General features: G+C 42.7%; 1 protein-coding gene across 2 annotated transcripts; it reads left to right on the top strand.

Annotated features, from left to right (window-relative positions):
• Positions 1-228: 228 nt before the first annotated feature.
• On the top strand, positions 229-21,295 carry TRAF1 (TNF receptor associated factor 1). Of its 2 annotated transcripts, XM_075054934.1 has the most exons (11): positions 229-1,032; positions 2,610-2,831; positions 4,509-4,593; positions 8,308-8,406; positions 9,987-10,148; positions 13,676-13,747; positions 15,096-15,161; positions 15,891-16,328; positions 16,837-17,014; positions 17,611-17,759; positions 19,039-21,295. In XM_075054934.1, the coding sequence occupies exons 2-11, from the start codon at positions 2,623-2,625 to the stop codon at positions 19,252-19,254; spliced, it is 1,674 nt and encodes a 557-aa protein (XP_074911035.1). In that variant the 5' UTR covers positions 229-1,032; positions 2,610-2,622; the 3' UTR covers positions 19,255-21,295. The 2 variants fall into 2 exon arrangements, with proteins under 2 accessions (XP_074911035.1, XP_074911037.1); XM_075054936.1 differs by lacking the exon at positions 8,308-8,406 and having other exon boundaries at positions 246-1,032.
• Positions 21,296-21,741: the final 446 nt, after the last annotated feature.

The following is a 21,741-nucleotide window of genomic DNA, read 5'->3' as shown; positions in this document are numbered from 1 at the left end:
CGGCTAGGACTCGCCCCCAGTGGTATTCCCCATGTTTCTTTCACAAGGAAGAGCTAACAGATTTGCATCTGCAACTTTCTCTCTTCTGACTGAATCCTAGTAGATGGGGTTGTGGCATGTGATATCATAGTGAACTTTGTCAGGGGAAAAGAGGACCTTCTTCTGATAGTGAAACCTTTGTAGAAATCTTTTACTGCACTGTGAGCATCTTAAAAGGATTTGCATGCGTTACTTAATTTGCCTTGTGTTAGCCTGGTGTTGTCAGTACTATCTGCGTTTGAGAGAGCTGGAAGGCGAGGCACAGCAAGGCTTGCTGGAGGTTTCCAAGTAGGGTTGAGGAGGAAATTGAAGTCTCCCACTCCCTTACTCGGGGCAGCGGGTTTCCCCCGAGCAGACAGCGGGTTGGAGAGGGCGTTTTTCACCGTAATGGTGCTCTGGGGCGGCAGGCGTTTCTGTCTCCCTTACAGGGCCGGGTCACCGTGTCAGACAGGCATCATCACACCGCTTTCTGGAACTAGCTGTGCAAACAGACTCTCCGTTTCGGCTGTCCCGAGGGAATTTGCTCCCTCGGGCCTTCCCTTAATCAATTCCCCGTCCCCGCGGGTCGGTGCCCGTCAGCCTTCCTGGGGGCTGGGGAGAGCCCCGCCGCGGCCCTTCGCCGGCCCCCGGGACACCGCTGGCTCCCAGCGGGAGCCGGGCTGCGTCCCCTCGGCCGGGGAAAGGCCCGCTTCACCCCAGCCCCCCAAAGGCTCATTTCGGGTTTCCCGCTCCTCCCGGCCTGAGCGAGGCAGCAGTCGCCGAAATTCAGACGAGCCGCCCCGGCTCCATTTCCTCTCCCTGCGGCACGGGCGGCCTCGACCGCGGTAAGCACCGAGGCGGCCGCCCCGCTCCGCTCCCCGACCCCGCGGCCGGGCACCGCCCCGCCTGCCGGCCCACTCACCCGGTCACCCTCCCTTCCCCGAGGGGCTCCCTCCGCGCTGCGGGGCCCGGCCCGGCCTGGGCCGCCTCCCGGTGTGGGGGCGGCGGGCTCAGGTAAGGGGAGCGGGAGGGAGGCAGGGAGGGAGAGCGGGCCCCGCCTCAGCCGCCCGCCGCCGCCGCGCCCCGGCTCCGCTGAGGGGAGACCGGCCGCGGCCCCTCGGCCTCCCCGGCCGCACGGCCCCGGTCCCCGCAGGGCGCCCCAGGGAGCACCCGGAGGGGAGGCGGTGTGTGTGTGGGGGGGGACGACTGCCCCGGGGATCCCGGCCGCCCTCGCTGCTTCCCGCCGCCCACGGAGCTGCCGGCCCCGCGCCCTGCTGAGGCGGGGATGGGGACGGAGGGTGGCAGGCGAGCCGGGGCCTGCCAGACCCGCTCCTTGCCCTAGGGCTGCCGTTTTACGGGGCGTTATCGAGATATAAAACACCCGTGGGGGTGGGCTTCCAGCCCCACGGAAACGACGGGCTCCGTTAGCGCAGCCCGCGTTCCGGGTCCGTCCTCACCTGGGTACCAACCCACGACGCCTCTTGACACAGCTTCGTTCGCTCGCGGTTCCACATTGACCGTTGCCGGTTTTAATTTATGGTTCTTGGCAGGTTGGGCAGCCGCTGCGTTTGTTTCCTAAGCTCCCCGTCAAATGGCTGGAGGGGCCGAGGGAATTGCCTAAGCCAGGCAGCAGAAAAATGCTGTTTGTTCAAAGAGGAGCGTTTTAAATCCAGGGCATGCCCTACCCACAGCATGGCAGTCACACGGCGGTTTCTGTGCCTGGCCTGCTCCAGGCAGTCTCGCTTCATTTTTTTTCAGAGACTTGTTAGTCAGTGTTACTTTTGGTAATACTGAGATAGGTGATTTTCCTGTAACAGTACTGTTATGGGAAAAAAATGGACTTATAAAGGCATTATTACGATCAGACTGCACCAGGTCCCTGAGTGAAAATCTTTCTTGAACTTACCAAGCGACTGTGGGGATACCACAATCAGTTTTGGTTGCATTTCCAAAAATATTCAACTGCGCATCTCTTGTTAACCAAAACTAGTACTGAACACGCGTGACACCTTGGCACGTGTGGCTCAAGGTGTATCTGGTAAGAGCACAAGTACTAAGCTTTTTGTGGACTTGAGATTTCCTTTTTCATTTAGTCACTAGTTTTATGACTTCAGGAAAGTAATTGTAAACACATCAGTTCCTCAGTTTCTGCAACTATGAAGTGTAATCAAAAGTTTTGGCTGCTGGGAACTGAAGGTGGTTGGGGATTTACTTGACAGGAAATAATTCTGTGTGATGTGGACCGATGGGATTGTAGCTCTAAGATGACGGCAATATTTACTTCATCTTTCTACAAGCTAAAAAACTCTGGGAAAAAAACCCCAACCCTTCATTTTAATATATTGTCTGTTTTCATGTTGTGTTTGAGGGAAATTTTAAATCTGTACAGTAATTTCCTGCTGGTACCTAGTCAAACGCCACTGTGACATTTAGTCACACATGTCAGCTACAGACTCAATTAAACAGATCACTAGGTTACTGCACAGATTTGGAGCGGCTCGTGGACTTTAATGCCTGATACGATCTCTCACATCAAAGTGAGCGTGTGTGTGCTTGTTTGAGCACCTATTTTTTTTCCTTATCTCTAACAGTAGTTTACTTCAGATGGCTGAGAAAACAACCAGAGGCCTGCAGGATGTCCCTGGCTCTTCTCCTGATGAAAATGAATTTCCTTTCGGCTATCCCACTAACATTTGTGAGGATGTGCCTGATCAGAAGTACCTGTGCAGCAACTGCAATAACGTTCTGAAGAAAGCCCTGCAAACGCTCTGTGGGCATAGGTACTGCTCAGCCTGCCTCTCCTGGATTGTACGGTAGGTCCTTGCTATGGAGGGTCACACCACAGTGACGGATTCTGTGGCTGCAGGCACCCCTGAGAGCTGCGTTGTGCCAGTGTGCTCAGTAGATGAGTCTGTGGATACCTGGCCCGCTGGACTTCAGTCATTTTACTATCTGGAAGTACTTACCTGCAGTGGACTGCAGGCTACCCTACCTTCTTGCTTCCAGTGTGGAAGTTTAGGGGTGGGGAAGGCTGGGTTACTGGGCTTAATAGATATCAGTTTTCTGTCTGTGAGATAATGATTCTGAAGTTGAAGAACTAGTACAAGGCTGACTTAATACTTCCATGGGACTTTATAGTCCTTTGATAAGTGATGTTATAGGATTTTAATAAACATTATCTTAGAGTTTTATTTTTAGTAACTCAGCTGGGTGACTGTATGTTAAGGTGCTGCTGCCATTAGCGACAAACAATAACAGCCATTTTCGTGGACGACCTGAAAACGAGGAGCTGGGCGGGGATTTGCTTTAATTGATTAGCTGCTTCTATCTTGCCTTTTCTTTTGACAATTACACCTTGATCCAGAGCCTTTGGAAAAGGGTATGTCCACCCTGCAGGTGAGAGGTGAAATTGCAGTACAGTTCCGTAAACGTGAGCTGACTTTAGCTTTGATGTTTTGGAAAATAGCAGCTGTCGAGATTCAGTGACTGGGCTTTAGTACTGGCTAAGTAAGTCTAAAGCCTGTTACTGCGCTTCCTCATGGATGTTATTAGAAAGCTAGTTTACGTATGGCAATTCATGCAGTCCCAGCTCTGATCGCAGTGTGCAGAGGCATCTGAAAAGCTTGAGTCAAGGCACTGGCCACATGTGATTTGAAGATCAACGTATAATAATGTAAAAATATATTGAAATTAATACATTTGACCAAATTACATAAATCCATTACTGTGAATCTAGAACAAAGACCCTTAATGAAGCAACATAAACCGTAAACTCAGAAAACTTTCAGCAGAACATAACCGGAATTGTTATATCTCCCCACTAACGGGAAGCTGGCTCAAACAGGCTAATTAGTACAGTTTCAAGTCAGTTATGCTGTGGTCGGAGGGATGCTTTTCTGATGAGCTTCTCAGTCTGTGTGAGTTCATTATTTACCTGGATCCTAAACAGCACTGGCAATGAAATACATCTCTACTGAAGGGTTTTCTTTTGCTTTTCCTGTATAAAACTGTATGCTAAATATTTTGAGAGTAGATCAAAACCTTTTTTAGCTGCAGTAGGGTGTTAACTCTCTAGAACTCAATTCTGCACTGGTTCTACTATGTAATTTGAAGTCCATATTTCTATCTTGGGAAAATAGGCTTTTTCTATGTTTTAAAAGACTTTAGTTTTCATGTTACCTTTAATTCATGGTGGTTTTGCACAATTCATGAGATAAATAGGTTTCCATCTTTACTGGTTTTTATGATCTAGGCTGCTCTTACTTTACTGCAATACAAATAAGATTTATGGGCCTAGTCCTAGTCTTGAGGAATAGAACAGCAGGGGTTTTTTGACATCAGTGTCTTCAAGAATTGGCCCTTTAATGAACAAGGACTGAGGATTCTGGAAATTACCATTTCCATGGTTTTATTTGTGTCAGTATCTATACAAAGACCTCCTAAACTACAGAACGCCAGCTGATTGTTATTTCATTCTTTCTTTTTGGCAGAAACAATAAAAATGCGATTTGCCAGAAATGTAAAGAGGAAGATCCCAGCACTTTAAGTGAGGGAAGCCTATTGGCAGAAGAAAGGGTAAGTTGTAGTTCACAGTTCATTAATTTATCATTAACCATTCTCTGGGCTACTCTATAGTCATCACTGGACTACAGTTGAGGAGTGAATAATATAAAATGTGATAGCAACTGATAGTTACACATTTTAACTTATGCTTTAGTCATTTGGATTTCCCACAGTTTTCGATTTAAAAAAGTATAATGGCAGCCTTAGGACTTTCCAAGTCCGTCAGGTTCTGCAACATAAAATCCCACACTATTCCATATAATTAACTTTTTGTCTCAAAGTAACTGGTGCTTTCCTACTTGTAATAATACGTCTTAGCTGTTACTACCCTTAGTAAGTATCCTAGTCTCGTGGTTCTCTGTACCCTTCAAACATGTTACCAAAGCTAGAGGTAGAGCATCCCTAAGAAAAAAAGCTAGAGTGTCGGCTAGCCGGCTGAATTGCCTAGAAAGTATTTTGACAGCCAAGGTATCTGGAGGAAATAGTGGAAGACACAGAGCTGAACATAATAACTGCTAAAAACTATGCCCTGGCAAATGTTTCATCTGTAATTTAACGGTGCACATCTCTTTTGCTGTTGTGTGATTTTTCCCGGCAAAGCGCTGCACTATTCTATATCCTGAATACAAACCGGGACATAGGGCTCAGTCCCAGCTTGTCTTTTTGCCTTCTTTCTGATTATGTGCAGCAATACCAAGAGACACACATTCTGTCTAAATTTTGTAGGGAAAAATGAAACCCAATAGGCAGCTGGCAGAGAGGTAAAAGATGAAGTTTAGGAAGTGGTTGCAGCAAAATAATGAATCTGCTGTTAATGCTGAACTTGGTAATATCCCAGAAAAAATCCTAAATTCTGCAATAAATTTCCCAGCAACAGAATTTCATGCATCATGTAACCACAAATAGGTACAGCTAAACCCTTAAGAACTTCTTACTCTATGTTAACTGTCAGTTCTCTTATAACTTTGGGATTTCTCTGCTGTGGGATTCTCACTAAGTCTGCTGGGACCTTCTGCAAAATCTGTGCGTGGGTTGTTGTAAACAGGGCCCCACTCTTGCAAGCTGATCTGCCTGGGCAGATTCTTTTGCCTGTTGAGAGTCCAGATGAAGTCAATCACCACGAAGGCGTGAGGATCTGCCTGTATAGATCAACTTACAACAAATGGTTGGAGTTTGTAAACAACATGAATAATGAAGATCATTTAGCAGGTTTATTTGTTATATCTATTCCTGATAATCTCTGCTTTACCTTTGTTATGGTTTTGCTTAATGTTTATTTCCTATGCTATCTGTTTATATGTTTATGTTTTAAATAAGATACCCACACAAGGGAAAGAAAGGCCCTATCAGGATGTGTATTTGCCTTAGCTTATCCCAACATCTGTTTCTGTGGTAACTCCCATCCCTTCCCTGTTACACTTTTAATTTATGATCACTTCCTCTGCAACATATACTTAAAGTCTTACGGTGCTGTTCATTGGTATCAGTTACTGAGCATCTGCATCTGTCACTGAAATCAGTTAGAGGAGGGGGGGCATCCTCCCAAGCCTCTGCTCACACCCTATCTGCTGTCATTCATGGACCTGGCTTAGAGGACAGTTCTCTGCTCTGAATGGAACACAAACAGTTTTGTGGCTCTCCCATCTCTGGATGTGTTAGAGTAACTGTAGATCCTGGTTCAGGCTCCAGAGGGCCAACCTTAGCTGGAGAGAAAAAAACCACTGGATTTATCCTGGAAAGCTTTTGGTCCAATTGATCCATGTTGCTAGCTGATCTTCCTGACCACACGAGCTGTAGACCAGAGTCCTTCCTTAGCTAGAAGTCGTAAGATACACATTGTGTGGGTCAGAGTGCTGGGGAGGAGTGCGTCTGGCAGTGGTTTTTTAGATGGGACATGGCAGGGGACCTCCACTTGTGTCACAGCCAGCTCTGGGACAGGCAGGTCTGGGCAGGTATTTGTGCCACGACAGCCACCCATGTTCAACATCAGCAGCCCCTGCACCAACATCTTCCTTTGAAATAGCTAAAGTGAAAGAGGGGAGATGTGCAACTACAATATATCAAATCAGAGAGAAATATTTTCTGTTTCCTTCTGTTTGACCCAGAGCACTTTTATGTCAGTGAGAGTCATCTCATTTACTGTTGAGGGTCTGACTCAGGTCTCTAAAGAAGTTTGTGCAAACTCAGGTTCCTAGATAAGAGTGCAGAGGTTCAGGTGAATATTTTGAAGCAGTGACCTGTGCAGATAAAAGAAGAGATAAGCATTTCCTGCCTTCTTTTTTACCTGAGTAGTGTCCATAATGATTTGGCAACTACACGTGTGAAACAAAAAGCACAGGGAATGCACACAGCAGTAAGAAACCCATGCACTGCTGGGACTGTCCCTGTAGTTAAATATATTTTAAATGATCTATTTTGTAATGTCAGGAAATTCCTTGAGTTTTTCTCTTATGACACAGGGGAAAAAAGCCACCATGTGCCTGATAACTTGAATTTCTTTTCTTTGATTTTGCTCATAAATTAGACTAGAATGTTTCAGAGGATGGGGCTGGTATGTGTTCACTAATTGTACATTGATTGCTAGCTTGTTACATAAACTCTTCCATATATGCAGATGGAGCCATATATGTTTTTGTACAACCTGCATGATTATTTTTTAATTCTTTGTTTGTGAGTTGTTTGCCATTTGTGTGCAAAGTTCTGGACTTTGCTTGCAGGTTGGGATTAGGAAATGAGTTTCTATGAGACTCTGTGTATAGAAATGTATATTCGTAGAATTGGCTGTGCTTCTTTTGTGTGATTAATACTACAAATGTAGGTAAGTACAAATCTTTTATCTAAATTAAAAAAAACAGTCAGGAATGTTAATTGTGATAATTTTGTTTGCTGTTTGTTTTAGCTCGTTGTGTAGAATTTCAGTAACTTTATTGAAGCGTGGGCATCATTTGTAAATACTTTCTCCCCTCTATTTGTAAAGCTTCCCCTCCCCAGTTCTTGCCCTCCTCTGTGTTGTTACATGGGAAATCTGCAGTCCTCTGTATTGTGTGCTCACCAACTAAAACCATGCCATTAACTTTAGTAGGGCTTGTTCTGGTGTCAGTGTACCTATTTTGATTGTGCAAATTTACATCATAATTGTACAATTTTTCATGGTTAACATAATAAGAAAGTCTATGTAGTGCAAAAAAAACCCCACTCACATATGGTTTACATTTCTTTAGTACAGTGCCATACTAAATGGAAACAGCCATGGTCTGAGAAATGTACTCTCACTGCAGAACAGTCTCGAGTCCTCTCTGCAGTGCGTTTAGAAGGTGTTAATGACCCCCATAATGAAATGCATTCATTAAGAGTGGCACATGGCAGCACCCTATAGTTAGGGTCCTGTCAGCGCATTCATTGCGTGTGACGCATTTCAGGCTTCCATGAAAAGAAACTTAAAATAATAGCTGTCGTTGGTTAGGCATATTTTCAGTAAATTTATATCACATCAAATAGTTTATTTTTGAACCATAAGAAAGAAATTATTTAATAATTATTTGGGCTTCTGCTACACTAAGATTAACTTGCTAGTTTAGAGAGTCTTATGGCAGTACCGTAAATTTAAAAAAAATAAGGGATTTATCAAGATCTGAAATTTTGACAGTCACGTTATTCCTATGTAAAAAATGCATGCTGGAGTACTTTCTGACCAGTGTTTTTTTCCTTACCGTGTTTACTTTCCAGGCTTTTGGTGATGCTGCCATTAATAAAGAGATTTCTGAACTCAAAGTACACTGTGTGACCCTTGGATGCAGTTGGTCTGGTATCATGAAAAATTTTGAAGTACGTTTAAACCTGCACTCCTACTTGAGTGGGGACAGAAAGACAATGAAACTAGGTTCTCAGCAAACACAAATTAATGCAATGTCATTAGAATCAGCAAAGGTATCATGATTTATACCAAACATGCCATTAACTTTAGTAGGGCTTTGACCAAATCCAGAACATCCTGAATGATTGTGAAATTAATGTTGCACAAATTTATATGAACTATGATTTTTTTTTCCAGTGGGTTTACTTATTATTTAAATGTAAGCATGTTACAAGCAGGTTTTGACAGACCAGAATACCTCAGTCTCCAGGTCATTGTTATGGGCAATATCCTTAGTATGTTTTTTTAAGAGAAATTATTTCCTCCTGTGTAAATGGCTCGATTGAATATCTTCGTCATTCTTTTCAGACTGATGTGAAATGCCCCAGGTAAAATATTTAAATGGGCAAGATTTGGGAATTTGCTATGCAAATTAGAATAACGAAAAAATGCAGATAATTCTGATACTAAAGCAGCTCTATTTTGGTCCCCTGGTGTAGGAACAGAGGGTCTTTCTGCATTTATAACAGGGAGTCTGCTGTGTACCTTGTATGACTGTGTATCTGATAAGCATCTGAGGTGGTGCTGCCTTTGCCTTGCTAATTTTGGACAAATTTTCTGTTTGACTGTATTCCTCTTTAAGGAAAAATCTACTCAGTTTGCTTAGCTTCATGGTTTTGAGAATTGGAGCCCCTCTCAGCATGAATACATGGCAAAATTGATTTGAGAGTTGGGCGTGTGATTGAAATTGGCATTTCTGAGCCTGTTCTGTAGGGGACAGCCATCTCCCTTTAAAGACAAAATCAGTTGTGACACAGTGCCTACAAGAATCTTCAGTAAAAGAGGTCAGAGTAAATAGTTTTTATTGAAATACTGTGTTTTTAAGAATCTGAAAGTAGACCTGTTGGATGTAGTTATGAAAGAAGTAATGCTAATATTTTTCCTTGTTGAGACAAGAGGAGGCAAACAGTGAAAAGGAAATGTTTTTTAAAGTTATTTTGAATATAGGTGAGGGTTGTGTCCTAATTGTTGCATAGCAGGCGTCAGCTGTCCATTCTTTCATGCTGTGCAGAGATGTCAGCAGACTAACCATATTCATCCTACCAGCCAGAGCAGGATGGTCTCAGTGCTCAAAAAACCCCATCCAAAACCCCACAAAAAAAAAAAAAAAGGAAAAAGAAAAAAAAAAACAACCTGAAAAACCCCAGGCTAAAAGTTAGGGATCCTCTAATACAAGGAAAAGAGCTGGGACCAGGATCATGTTGTTTTCAAACAAGAGCAACTAGGGAGAAACAGTTCAAGGGAGACCTCGTGTTTGAATTTATCAAAAGTTGTTTGATTGTTGGGGGTTTTTTTAAGGTAAGAATTAACAAAAAAGCGCCAGTAAAGTTGGTGAATTTTTCACCAGTAATCTCGGTAACATTGTGGAGTGGGACTTTACCCAAGCTTAGAAGAAATGCACAGCAAAGATCTAGGCTGGCAGAATGGAAACTATTTATAGATAAATGTGTCTCTGCAGTTTACATTTTGGTTTTTAACTTTTTACTTCCAGGAGCATCAGAGCTTATGTGAGTATGCTTTAATCCCGTGTCACACTGGTTGTGGACACATGGTGATGAGAAAGAAACTTGCAGATCATTTGGAAAATGGATGTGTTAATAATGTGACAATGTGTCAGAAGTGTAAGCGGAGCTTATCCAGTAGTGAATACCAAGTAAGAACATTTCTTTGTTTCAAATGAAGGCTTTATATTACTGGCTTAAATAATCTATCATGACATTTTTCATCCTGATTTCATGAATGCTATTGCATTTGGAGAATATTTCGTTTTCCTGAGCTTGCTAATTTTTCCATGCATGTGTTGGAGGGAAAAAAGAGCTGTATTTGATAGTCTGCTTGTGATGTTACAACAGAGAGGGAAATATCTGTGTGCTCATCCAGGGCTTGGGCGGGCTTGGACAGCTCATGTTTTAGCACCTGTCTAGAAGCATGTGTCCCAGTATGAGGTACGTAAGAAGCAGAAGAACACAGACAGTGGCAGGGAAGAGATCTTGAAAGCAGCTGGAGTTTTATTCAAACTAAAACTGCCTACAAATTTGTAAGGCAGGCTTTTGTCAGATAGTACTTCTATTAGATATGGTCAGGTATAACTCTCCAAATTAGCAGCAGTGTCCACATAGACCAGGAATAGCATACTCTGAATCTGCCAGAAATTTCTCAGTGACTATTTAAACATATTTAATTTATATTTTTTATGTTTAAGTTGTGTTTCCCACTGTTGTGACAGGGACTTGCAAAATGTATGTGTATATACCCCGTGTGTATATATATACAGGGTAACCCTAGTCTGTCCCCAGCATTTACTCAAAATCCTCTTTAAAACAAGGGGTTTTTTTACACAAGAATGTAGTTGATCATCAAACTTCTAAGTTTATGTTACTAAACCTACTCTTTCTTAAAAGTAACAACTTTCTCAGTTGATGCTCAAAATTATGATAGCAGGGCAATGTTATGTGTTACTGACTTGCAGATTTTAATTACCTTTATACATTCATTTTAACTTCAATAAAAGGTACTCTTTATTTTTACCCATTTTTCTAGATGCAGTAGAGTACAAATTCTAGGAGTGGTCTAAGGACATGAAGTGAGCTAACAGACACTCTTCTGTGTTGCTGAAGGAGGAAATGGTGTGGTGGGGCAGATCAAAAGTGATAGGAAATGATCTGTTCTTGTATGAAGACATTGCTGAAGATGTAGCTTCAGTGGCACGCTCTTCAGCCTCATGATGGAATTGCATCCATCATCTGTTGTTTAGGACGGTTTGTGCTTAAAAACTCTCGGAGCAAAGCAATAGCAGCATGAATGAGAGATGCCCCACACCTGCTAACACTGCTGTGTGTGTTTTGATTTGAAAGCTCTGAAAATGTGCTCATCCCAACCCACCTAACTTCTGACCCTGTGGGCTCTATTATCACAGAAAATGTTGCTGGGGCAACACTCTTTTGGGGTGTAGCATAATGAATATTGTTCCCTCCAGATGATTTAAAGAGAATAATTGCCAGCCTTGAGTTTTGTCCTGGAATGGGGGCATAGTGATATAAGACTTACATGGCAGGAGGGTTGTGAGTATCTCAAAAATGTAGCCTGAAGTAAACAGCAGTGGATAGCTTTGCATGTCATAACTGTCACAAAGTTATGCCTTTCCAAATACTGAGCTGTAAGATTTACTCAACCTGGACTACTCAACAGTCCTTTTGGGGTAAGAATAAGGTGCTCTTGCTAAAACATCCTTCTTGGGAAGCTTTTGCATGTGCTCTTAATATCTTACTAACTCTTAGAGAGAGAAGAGTACCTGGACCCAGGCACATTTTACCAGTGCTAAATCCAGTGTATGTTTCAGAGAGACAGTAAATACCAGAAGGTGGCAACACTTAATCCCTTTCAGCCTTCTCTAAGTGCAGTAGGCAGGCTGGAGGAGGAAACCTGAGCTGTGTGAATGTTCCCTGAGCGCCTTTCTCTTTTCAGAGGTCTGTGATACCACAGATCCACCTCAGCGGGCTTAATTTTCCTGCAATGAAGAACTGTTTTCCTCCCACTCATTCCAGTTAGCTATCATCTAATTAATTTTTTCGTTAGGAAACCTTGGCAACCAAGCAGGGGATTGGCCTTGAGATGTTTATTTTTCTCTGCCTGCCTTAGTTAGTATTTGTAAAATTGGAATTTTGCTGGTTACATGATCTGCTTTATTAAATTTGCAGTGATGTGGCATACGAATTTTGATTATTTGTGTGTATTCCATGTATCCACAATCCTCTGGGAGCAAATAGTAAATTTTGGCCACTGCTGTCGCTCTCTCCATCTTAGCCAATCAGTCATTGGTCTTGTGATTTTCGTATTTCCATTATTTTAAAGACACTTCTCACCAACCCCTCTCGCTTGCAAAAAATCAGTGATCTGAAGGAGTCATATAGCAGAAAGGAAGAAAATAAAGGCATAATTTGTGCAATAGCTAAGATAGTATTAAAAAATAAGTTAGAGAGTGAGAAAAACCTATGGCTGTATTTCTGAGGATCGAAAGAGAAACCTCAGGACTCTTTGCAGGGGAGACTTGAAGGTTGCTGGAATTGCTTTACCAAAAAATTTCTAGACTGCTATGGGAAAGGTACTGGCATGCAAAGGCATTTATAAAGATTAAAGACAGCCCCCCTGGACAGCATGAATTGAAAGCTGACAGTTGCTGTGTTAAATACACATACTACAGTTGTCTGAACCAATGGCAGGAGGATTACTTGGAGCCAGAAATGGCAGGAAGTCTCGTGTTAGTGGTAATGCATTTTGCATTAGCACATCATGATGGAAAATTTGGATTCAAGCCTTCAAAATATTAATAAGCAGGATGCAAGAAGGGTCTGCACATTAAGCAAACTATATGAAGTCAATGCAAGAGGAGTTTGAATTTGGGTTTCCTGTATATCTGCTTTCTGTTCTGTAACCCACCTGCATGTCATTGCATATATATATGTACGTGTACACATATGTGTGTGTATGTGTATGCACATAACTATGGTTTGAACTGGGCAAGACTTGTACGTTGCCAATCTTGTATCAAATTTCCCAGGGTGACCTTGCAAAGCATCTGTAAGTAGTTTCCAAAAGCTCTGGGCCCCATAAGCGAAAGATCACGCTTTGTACTTTCACTTAACAGGTATTGCATCTGGAGATCCGTCACTGAGCATGCCTGCGAGGCTGAGAAGAAGAGTAATCAGCTTAGAGGCTTAGCTTGAGAAACCTCCGAGTCTGCAATTCGTTGACAGAGGACAGCAGCACCCGCTTTTAGCAGATGTGCTTTAGTCCCAAATTTCTGAATGTTATTTCCTCTAAAGAGAAGCCAGAGAACTCTGCAGCCTATTATGTAGTGAGGCCCAGAGTGGGCCGTCTCTGGACGGGGGTACAAGATTTTGCACCATGCGTTGTGGAGCTTATAGTGGTCTTGGGGAAGTTACCCTTCCTTCCTTTACTCTGCCTTAAATCCACACCTTCCAGGAAGAAAGCAAGAAACTTGTTGTAAACTTTTTCTTCCATAACACAGAATTTCTTGTAGAAAAGCCTCCCAAATCCCTAAGTTTCTGTAAAATGGGAATAGTATTCCCAAACACAAGCTCTGTTTCAGAGACTCCTAAATAAAGATGCTCAATGATTTTAATAATGCACTAAATTATTTTCTTCTTGTTGTAATGACAGGAACATTCATGTGAAGGCAATTTATGTCCGGAACAAAAACGTGTCCAAACAGAAACACCATCAAAGGAAAAGGTGGGTAAAAGATGAGTGAATGCAGTACAGCTTTATTTCAGTTCATAAAAGTATCACTTGTTTGTTTAGATTATCACTTGTTCATTTACATATGGCAGTATATCTGGGTGCTTCTTACATTCAACATAGCTCTGCTGACTACCTTCTCTTCCCTGTTCCCACAGTTAACTTTATTGAATTATCTTCTCAATTAATCTTACAAAAATGGGTGTCATGGTTTAACCCCAGCTGGCAATTAAGCACCATGCAGCCACTTGCTCACTCCCCCCGCTCAGTGGGATGGGGGAGAGAATAAAAAAAAAAAAGTAAAAGTCGTGGGTTGATATAAAGACAGTTTAATAGGACAGAAAAGGAAGGGATAATAATAATAATAGAATATACAAAACAAGTGATGCACAATACAATTGCTCACCACCCGCTGACCAGTGCCCAGCCAATCCCCAAGCTGCAGTGTTCCCCAGCCAACTTCCCCAGTTTGTATACTGGGCATGATGTCATATCCTATGGAATACCCCTTTGGCTCGTTTGGGTCAGCTGTCCTTGCTGCGTCCCCTCTCAACTTCTTGTGCACTCCCAGCCCTCGCTGGCAGGGCAACAGGAGAAGCTGAAAAGTCCTTGACTTCGTATAAACACCACTTAGCGGCAACTAAAACATCACTGTGTTATCAACATTATTTTCTTCCTAAATCCAAAACACAGCACTATTCCAGCTACTAGGAAGAAAATTAACTTTATTCTAGATGAAACCAGGACAGTGGGGAAATGTTTTTTTTTCCTTTCAAATATTCAGGGACACCCACATGAGCAAGGGAAGAATACGCTGTATAACAGCATCTTTGAAGAGACACACTTTTGGTTGCAAAGGGGTCTAAATCTGAACGTCAGTCAGAGCTTTTGGTCTGATAGATCCATTCATTCCCAGGATATGCTGCACAGCACAGCTCTTCTTTGCATTCTCTAAGAGCAGGAAGAGGGTTGGAGTGGCTGTGTGCATGGTGTTATCCACTGTGGTGGGCGACTTTGCTTATTGGCATCTTATTTTTGAGAAGTTGTTACTAGAGGATCACTGTGGTTTGTTAAATTATGTTATATCATTATGGGGTCTGTTAGATGGACACTTAACTGCCAGACTGCATGCAAGAAACTTGTAATCAACCACACTCTTGACTCATTTACCAATGAATTTTCAAAGCTGGTTGGACACTGTAAGCTGCAGTAATGCCTTGACTTGAATTAACCTGATTTATAGCCGCTGGCATTGTGGCCTAGTTGTTTGTAGGTAAATAAAAGAATCTCTTTAAATTGGTATTTGATTATTTTCTTTCCTTTTTTTTTCTTCTCCCAACAGAATCGCTCTACACCCTTAATCAACAAGGATGGATGTCGTTTTTCTGAAGTTGGCTGTTCATTTAGGGTGAGTGCAACAGCTGCCTTCAGGAAGGTCTCAATTGGAATACAGCTCGGCACTGTGCCTTTTGTCTAGCCAGCCTTTGTATTCAGGGTAGTAGGCCTTGATTTATATATATCTTTAAGAAAAGAGGGAAAAATCTACCCACTTTTAGTAGACCAGCAGATGTGTTGGGGCTGCCATGGTTACACGGTGTGTGTAAGGTGCAGTTCAGCTGGTGATACTCTGTATCCTGCACTGCACATTCACTTCAGATAAAAATAAATGTTTATTATAGTTCTGCTGGTTTATCAGATATGCTGTTCTACTCTGTTTTGAATATTGCCATCAGCCTCTGAAAACAGTAACGGGTTGTCTTTGCATTTTAGTTGGCAGCTGTTGCCTTGTCTCATCTTTTGTGCACAGTATATGTATTAAATACTGGCTTGTTTGAGAATCTTGCTGGGACTCTGCCTGGCATCTTGTTTAATACAGAAATTGTAGATAATTGTTTTCTTTTTATGTAGCATGTGTACACGTGTGAACACATAGCCTAAACGGATCATTGGAGGGCTTGTTGGTTTTCCTCTCTCCGTGTCTCCTCTCAGAGTCGTCTGCTACGTCGCTGGACCTGTATCTTGCAGTTTTTCCAACTCTGTGTCTCCCAGGAAGCTAAAGGGAACATTGCTTGATTTGGCCCCAGGCCAGCTATGGTAGTTGTACGGAGGGTGTATTGACAGTGTCTTCTTCTTACAGGGAAGCAAAGAGAAGATAAAAGAGCATGAAAAAACTGCAGTTGGGGCCCACATGCTGCTTTTGCTGCAGCACATAAAGCAACTGAAGGCAAGCTTGTGCACTGCTGCCAAAGCTGCAAATGGTTCCATCCCACACTCAGAGCTGAATGTGAATGGTGCAGGAAAAAGCATCTCTGATCTGCAGATCCCAGGGGGGCTGGAAATCAATGGGGATCTGGAAGTAGACTGTTTTCCTGGATCTTCTGTTTCTGAAGATGAATCTGTTCTGCAACAACTTGTGAGGGAGAAAGTGATTTCTGAGCTAGAAAATAAGCTACATGTGTTTGAGAATATTGTGGCAGTGCTCAATAAAGAGGTGGAAACCTCTAATTTGGAAATCACAGCCTTTCGGAGACAGAGTGAACTTGATCAAAATATAATAAGAGGCCTTGAACTGAAGGTAAATAGTTATGATAAGCATCGTCTGTGTGCTTGTTCTGTAGGTAACAAATATTTACATATATCAGTGAGAGGTGGTGTAGAGATCAGGACAGGGATGGGCACAGGAATTTGAGCTGTGAAGCATTAAGTTCTGGACACATCTACAGGATCCTTTTGGTGTTTTGGATAAATTTTCAAATGGGGATCTCTAATATTTGTTACCTAAATCCATGTTTAGGTACCTAGATATTCCTGAGAGTTTTGAATGTTCAGAGTTTGCCATGATCAGACTGTGAGCAAGCAAGACAGTTGTTTAATTGACTGATCCTCTTAAAGCAGCATTATGCCTGGAGGACCAAACGACCATCTATCCAGTTGATTGCCTTATGTGTTGACACATAACTGTCACTTAAAAAGAAATCAAAGGAGACCCTCCAGAACATGAGGACTCCAGAACGTTTCTGCTACTTCTGCAGCACAACAGCCTGGAGAGGGGGGTTGATTGGGAAGTGATTTGTTTTTTCTAGATTGCAGAGTTGCACCGGTGCCTGACGCAGAAGGATGCAGGCCTGAGCAGTCTTCATAAGAGTCTTCTGTTCTCTGAGCAAGCTTCCTATGATGGGGTCTTTCTGTGGAAAATAACAGATGTTGGCAGGAAGTTACAAGACTCTGTGACTGGAAGAACAGTCAGTTTGTATTCACCAGGTAAAACACAGGACGTATATGTATGTTAGCAAAACCTAGACCTTTAGAAAACCCACTGATTTCTCTAGAACGGTGCTTCTTTCTGCTCACATGGACAGGAGATCCTTCAAAATAGCTCCTTAAACTAAGATGCTTTTTATGCAAAGACCTTATGCTCTCCTGCCTATAATTCAGGGGAGCTGTGATATGCTCTTCCACGACTTGTGTTCTATTCTGGGCTTTCATTTTGCAATTTGCCCTCTGCCGCAGCTACTTGCAGTGACATCTGCTGGATCCCTCTCGTCTAACCCACAGCTTGGTGCCTGGTGGAACCGAATGGCTTTCTGCAGCAGTTATTTCCCATGTGAGAAGTAATTTGATTAGGTAAAATATGCTTGTGTGGCTAATAACAGGTAATTTTCACCAAAGCGTAAGGCACTAAAAGGATTCCAACCACTGGATTTTCATTGCTAATAATCTCCAGGGTGTACTGATTAGTCTGTTCTCATCTCTGTGATGGCAAAACACGTCATACGCTATCGTTTCCTATATGCCAGAACACTCATTATGTCTTTTTTTCAAAGGAGGCTTTACTAATGAAGACTTCTGATTTTCAGCTTTCTACACTGCAAAGTATGGCTACAAGGTCTGTCTGAGGGTGTACCTGAATGGGGATGGGACAGGAAAAGGAACCCACGTGTCCCTGTTCTTTGTTGTCATGAAAGGAGACTACGATGCTTTGCTCCCGTGGCCTTTCAGACACAAGGTAAGAAGGGCAACCTTTTCCTATCTGATCCTAGCATAAACCCACTACTTCTCCCAGTGAACACAAGGGGACTTTTTCTCTGGAGTTTAGTGGAACTTGGAATGCTTTCCCATTTTCCTCTCCAATAGCTACTAGCCATAGTGTAATCTTGGGTAATAATTTGTCTCTGAATAGAGTGACTTACACACAGGGAAAGCTGCTCGTACCGAGATTCCATACTTTGCATTGTGGCATTTTCAGACACCACAGTACTGGTGCTTGATGTATCCCAACCGGTGTCCACCTGGGCTAAAGCCAGAGACACATTTTTTAGCTCTTGCTATACCTAGATAATATCAGTTTATGAGGGCATTATGATTTGCTGCCTGAAGCACAGGTGTCAGAAATGTGAGGTTAGAGTTCTACTTGCAAACATGCTATAGATGTCTTACGTGATCCTGATCTTATTTCTTCTCATTTTGTAAGTGCTATCTGGTAATGGCAACAATGGTTAGAAAAGCAGTGAAAGTACGCACGGGGTTCTGATCTCTGTTCTAGCACTTGCCTTCGTGTGGTAATAATTCTGTAAGCCTTTCATATAAATAGCCTTACTACCATTTAGCAGCCAAAAAAAATGGAAATCAAAGTTCCCAAACTTCACTGTATTAAAAAATTATTACATACTTTTCACATTTAAAGCTAAAGAACAGTGAGTTAGTAAAAGTGGTAATGAGATGGGGAGATTCTGTACTGACATTTAGGTTGTGTCTTCTACATATTTGCGTACAGGCAGCTGAACTGTTTCTTTTGATTCCAAACCACAATAACAGAATGAATGTAATGACTGTAACCAAACACGGGGTTTGTTTAAGTTGTCAGGAGAGAGAGGAAAAAGTCTTTGGACTGTGCAGTTCTCTACCAAGAAATAATTCTTTACTTTATTTAATTTTATTTTACGGGTGGCAAAGTTTTAAATACCTTATCTGGGAACCGCTACAATCTCCCTTGTTCACATTAACTGACCTTGCAGGTTGCGAAACATTTGTCAAAACATTCACTTCAAAAAGCGCGCAGACAAGGCACTTCAGGACATGGTTTAGTGGGCATGGTTGGACTCGATGGTTGGACTCGATGATCTTAAAGGTCCTTTCCAACCTAAATGATTCTATGATTATAATTTGTCTTTAATTATCGACAGACCTTCCAGCTGCTTTTGCAGCATGTTTGCACTTCTGTCTCTGATAGTTTCTGGTTTATTTTTCAGTTCAATTACTCATCATTGCCGCATTCTGTGTTTCAGGTTACATTTATGTTGCTTGACCAAAATAACAGGGAACATATTATTGATGCGTTTCGCCCGGACCTGACTTCTGCTTCATTTCAGAGACCAGTGAATGATATGAATGTTGCAAGTGGCTGTCCCATGTTCCTCCCTTTGTCCAAATTACAGTCACCTAAATATGCCTATGTGAAAGAAGACACGCTTTTCCTTAAATGCATTATAGAAACAAATTAGTAAATCTTGAAATATGGGTGTCTGCTAAATCACCCACTGAATTTCATTAGTTTACAATTAAAAAAAAAGTGAGCTTGAGACTTGTATCAGTTTTCATGTGCACACAAAATCCAGAGCCTGCGCCTGTGCTCCACTGAATCAGTTCACACCCGCTGAAGATCTGCCTGCTAGAGTTATCTACTGCTGAGCATGCCAAGTACTTTGCCCAGTGCCCCATGGAGTGTGCTATTGCAAATGAGAAGTGTGATTATTTAATCAAAACAGCCAATGCTCCCAGTTTAGATGTAGACTACAGTCACGCCCCCCCCGCAGATGCACTTGTGGAAAAAGGCGCTGTTCTTTCTCACGCTTGGCCCAGGCGTGGGTGTCATTCTGCCTAGGTGTCTGGCAGGGAGTGCGGCCCGAGCTCCCTTCTAGCACCCTTGGGTTAACAGGTTTCTGGGATGTAAGGGGCGAAGCTGAGCTTTCCGCATCCTCCGGCAACTCTATGGTGTGTGCTTCTCCCTTTCCCGGGAGGTACAGAGCGAGCATCTGTCAGACTGCGCTGGCTGGCAGCCCTGATGTGGGATTTTGGCTGTTCCCCCACCAAGGGCAAGGGCAGATTCCTTCCTCCGATCAGGTGTCTCTGTTTGTGCTTATTGATGACCTTGAAAGCAGTGAGTTGTGGATAGCATTGGTAGCTTGAATTCCTTATACCGGATGATTTATTCCTTGCTATTTATTTTAGATTTATATTTATGTGCTCTGTAAAGAGATGTTCTGTTGCATCAGCAATCAGTGACCAGATTACACTGTGCCTTGGGGAAATTACCTCTTGTATTTCCAAAGGAGTTCTTAGACTTTCCCATTACAGATACGGAGCTCTGAGGGTTGGTAACCCCCGGGAAGTGCAGAGCTGCCAGTCCAAGCTGTGGTAAGGACCCCTCAGTAGCTTTGTTTTAAAGTGTTCAGTCACTTCCTGAACCTTCAAGGCAAGTGACTTACTAGAAAGTAGTGATCTTTTTTTTTATCGCCTAATTCTTTTTATGTGCTCTGATGTTTTAAGTCTTTTCACACGCTAAAATAGAAGTAACTACTAGAAATGTTTTTGTCTTTTTTTTTAATAGAGGTAAGGAATGAGTATTTTTTTTTTTTTTTGTAAGCAAGTCAAGCTTGGAAATGTCTGGATGTGTGTGAAGTTCAAACGCTACACCTTATTCCCAAAAAGCAGCAAGTCTTGCCCTCTTCGTTCCCTGGTTAACAATTGTTTGACAGAATCAGTGGAGTTGAGCTGGGTTTTGGTGCAGCAGTTTCTGAACTTCCAGCAAACTCGTGCTGCAGTACAGCTTGCTTGTCCAGGACTTCAGGCTGTTGTGCAGAACGGCTGGGACAGCAGTGTGCAAACCCAAGGCCTGATCTTGCAGACGCAGGCAGGTGCGTATGTATAAGCGAAAGGCCTTTATGCGATGACTTCATTCGTTTTTCCTTTGCAATATATCCCATGTCTCAATTGAAAACAAAACCAACAGACAACATTGTGCCCGCTGCATGAGAAGGCAAAGCAGAAACTGTTTGTCCGCTTATATTTTGCAAACCATGGAAACGGCAGCCATCTAGCAGAGCTGGTGAAATGTCATGTGCTGGGACTAACCTCCAGCCTGGCGGCTGGCGTATGAAGAGATTTTTCAAATCTCTCATTTCTATCTTGACAGCATCCTTTAAAGTAATTAGTTGTGATGAAGTATCAAGTTTCAAAAAAAACCCATGGCTTAAACAAATATCTATCGAAGCTTGTTTGGGAAGGAACTGGATATTCTTTCCCATCACACACACACAGTCTCTCTGTCTGTCTGTCTTTCTCTCTTCCATGTTTAAAATGTTCTTTCAGGGACAGGAAGTTATTTTTCCAGTAATGTGCCAGCCCCTGTAACCACACTGGAGTAATATGCCTAAAAATACTGTGCTTCTCATGGCTGTGTAATTTTGACAAGTGCTGTATTTATTACAATCATTCATATTTTCTTACAATTTTATTTATTTCCTAAATAAAGCTCTCTAACTTAAAAAAGTTCGTGTGTTATTTTCACTGTAAAATAGGGGATTGAGCAACCTGGAGATACAATGATAGCGGTTTGCTATAGAAACAGCTGAGCAGTGCTGCAACACCCACTTATTTCTACTGTAGTAGCACCAAGCAGGTTTACCCAGCGCAGGGCCCAGCGGTGCTGTGCACTGCCCGGTGACCCAGAAATAACCAGCGCCGGTCCCCAAGAGCTGATAATGCCAACAGTCAACCGAGGCGCTCGGGATGAAGTGCCTTGCCTGTGGTCCTCCAGGAAATCGGTGGAAACTTTGGGAATGAACCCTAAAGCATCTCTGCTCTCCTGTCAGTGCCGTAACGATTGGGTCACCTTTTCATCACCTCTGGCAGTTGGTGTTTGCATGGAAGACGCAATATATGGAGTTTTGACCCAGAAAATTGAATAAAGGGTTGAAAACTGAATAAAG

Source organism: Buteo buteo, chromosome 23 (genome assembly GCF_964188355.1).
Source record: "Buteo buteo chromosome 23, bButBut1.hap1.1, whole genome shotgun sequence".
Classification (NCBI taxonomy): domain Eukaryota; kingdom Metazoa; phylum Chordata; class Aves; order Accipitriformes; family Accipitridae; genus Buteo; species Buteo buteo.
The sequence above is the reverse complement of the archived record's forward strand: the minus strand, read 5'-3'. Positions and strand labels throughout refer to the sequence as shown.

Excerpts from the sequence above, each read along its gene's own strand:
- TRAF1 (XM_075054934.1), top strand. The coding sequence starts at position 2,623 with ATGGCTGAGAAAACAACCAGAGGCCTGCAGGATGTCCCTGGCTCTTCT. Across the intron at positions 15,162-15,890 it reads AAGTTGGCTGTTCATTTAGG|GGAAGCAAAGAGAAGATAAA; the intron begins GTGAGTGCAACA and ends TTCTTCTTACAG. Across the intron at positions 16,329-16,836 it reads TAAGAGGCCTTGAACTGAAG|ATTGCAGAGTTGCACCGGTG; the intron begins GTAAATAGTTAT and ends TGTTTTTTCTAG.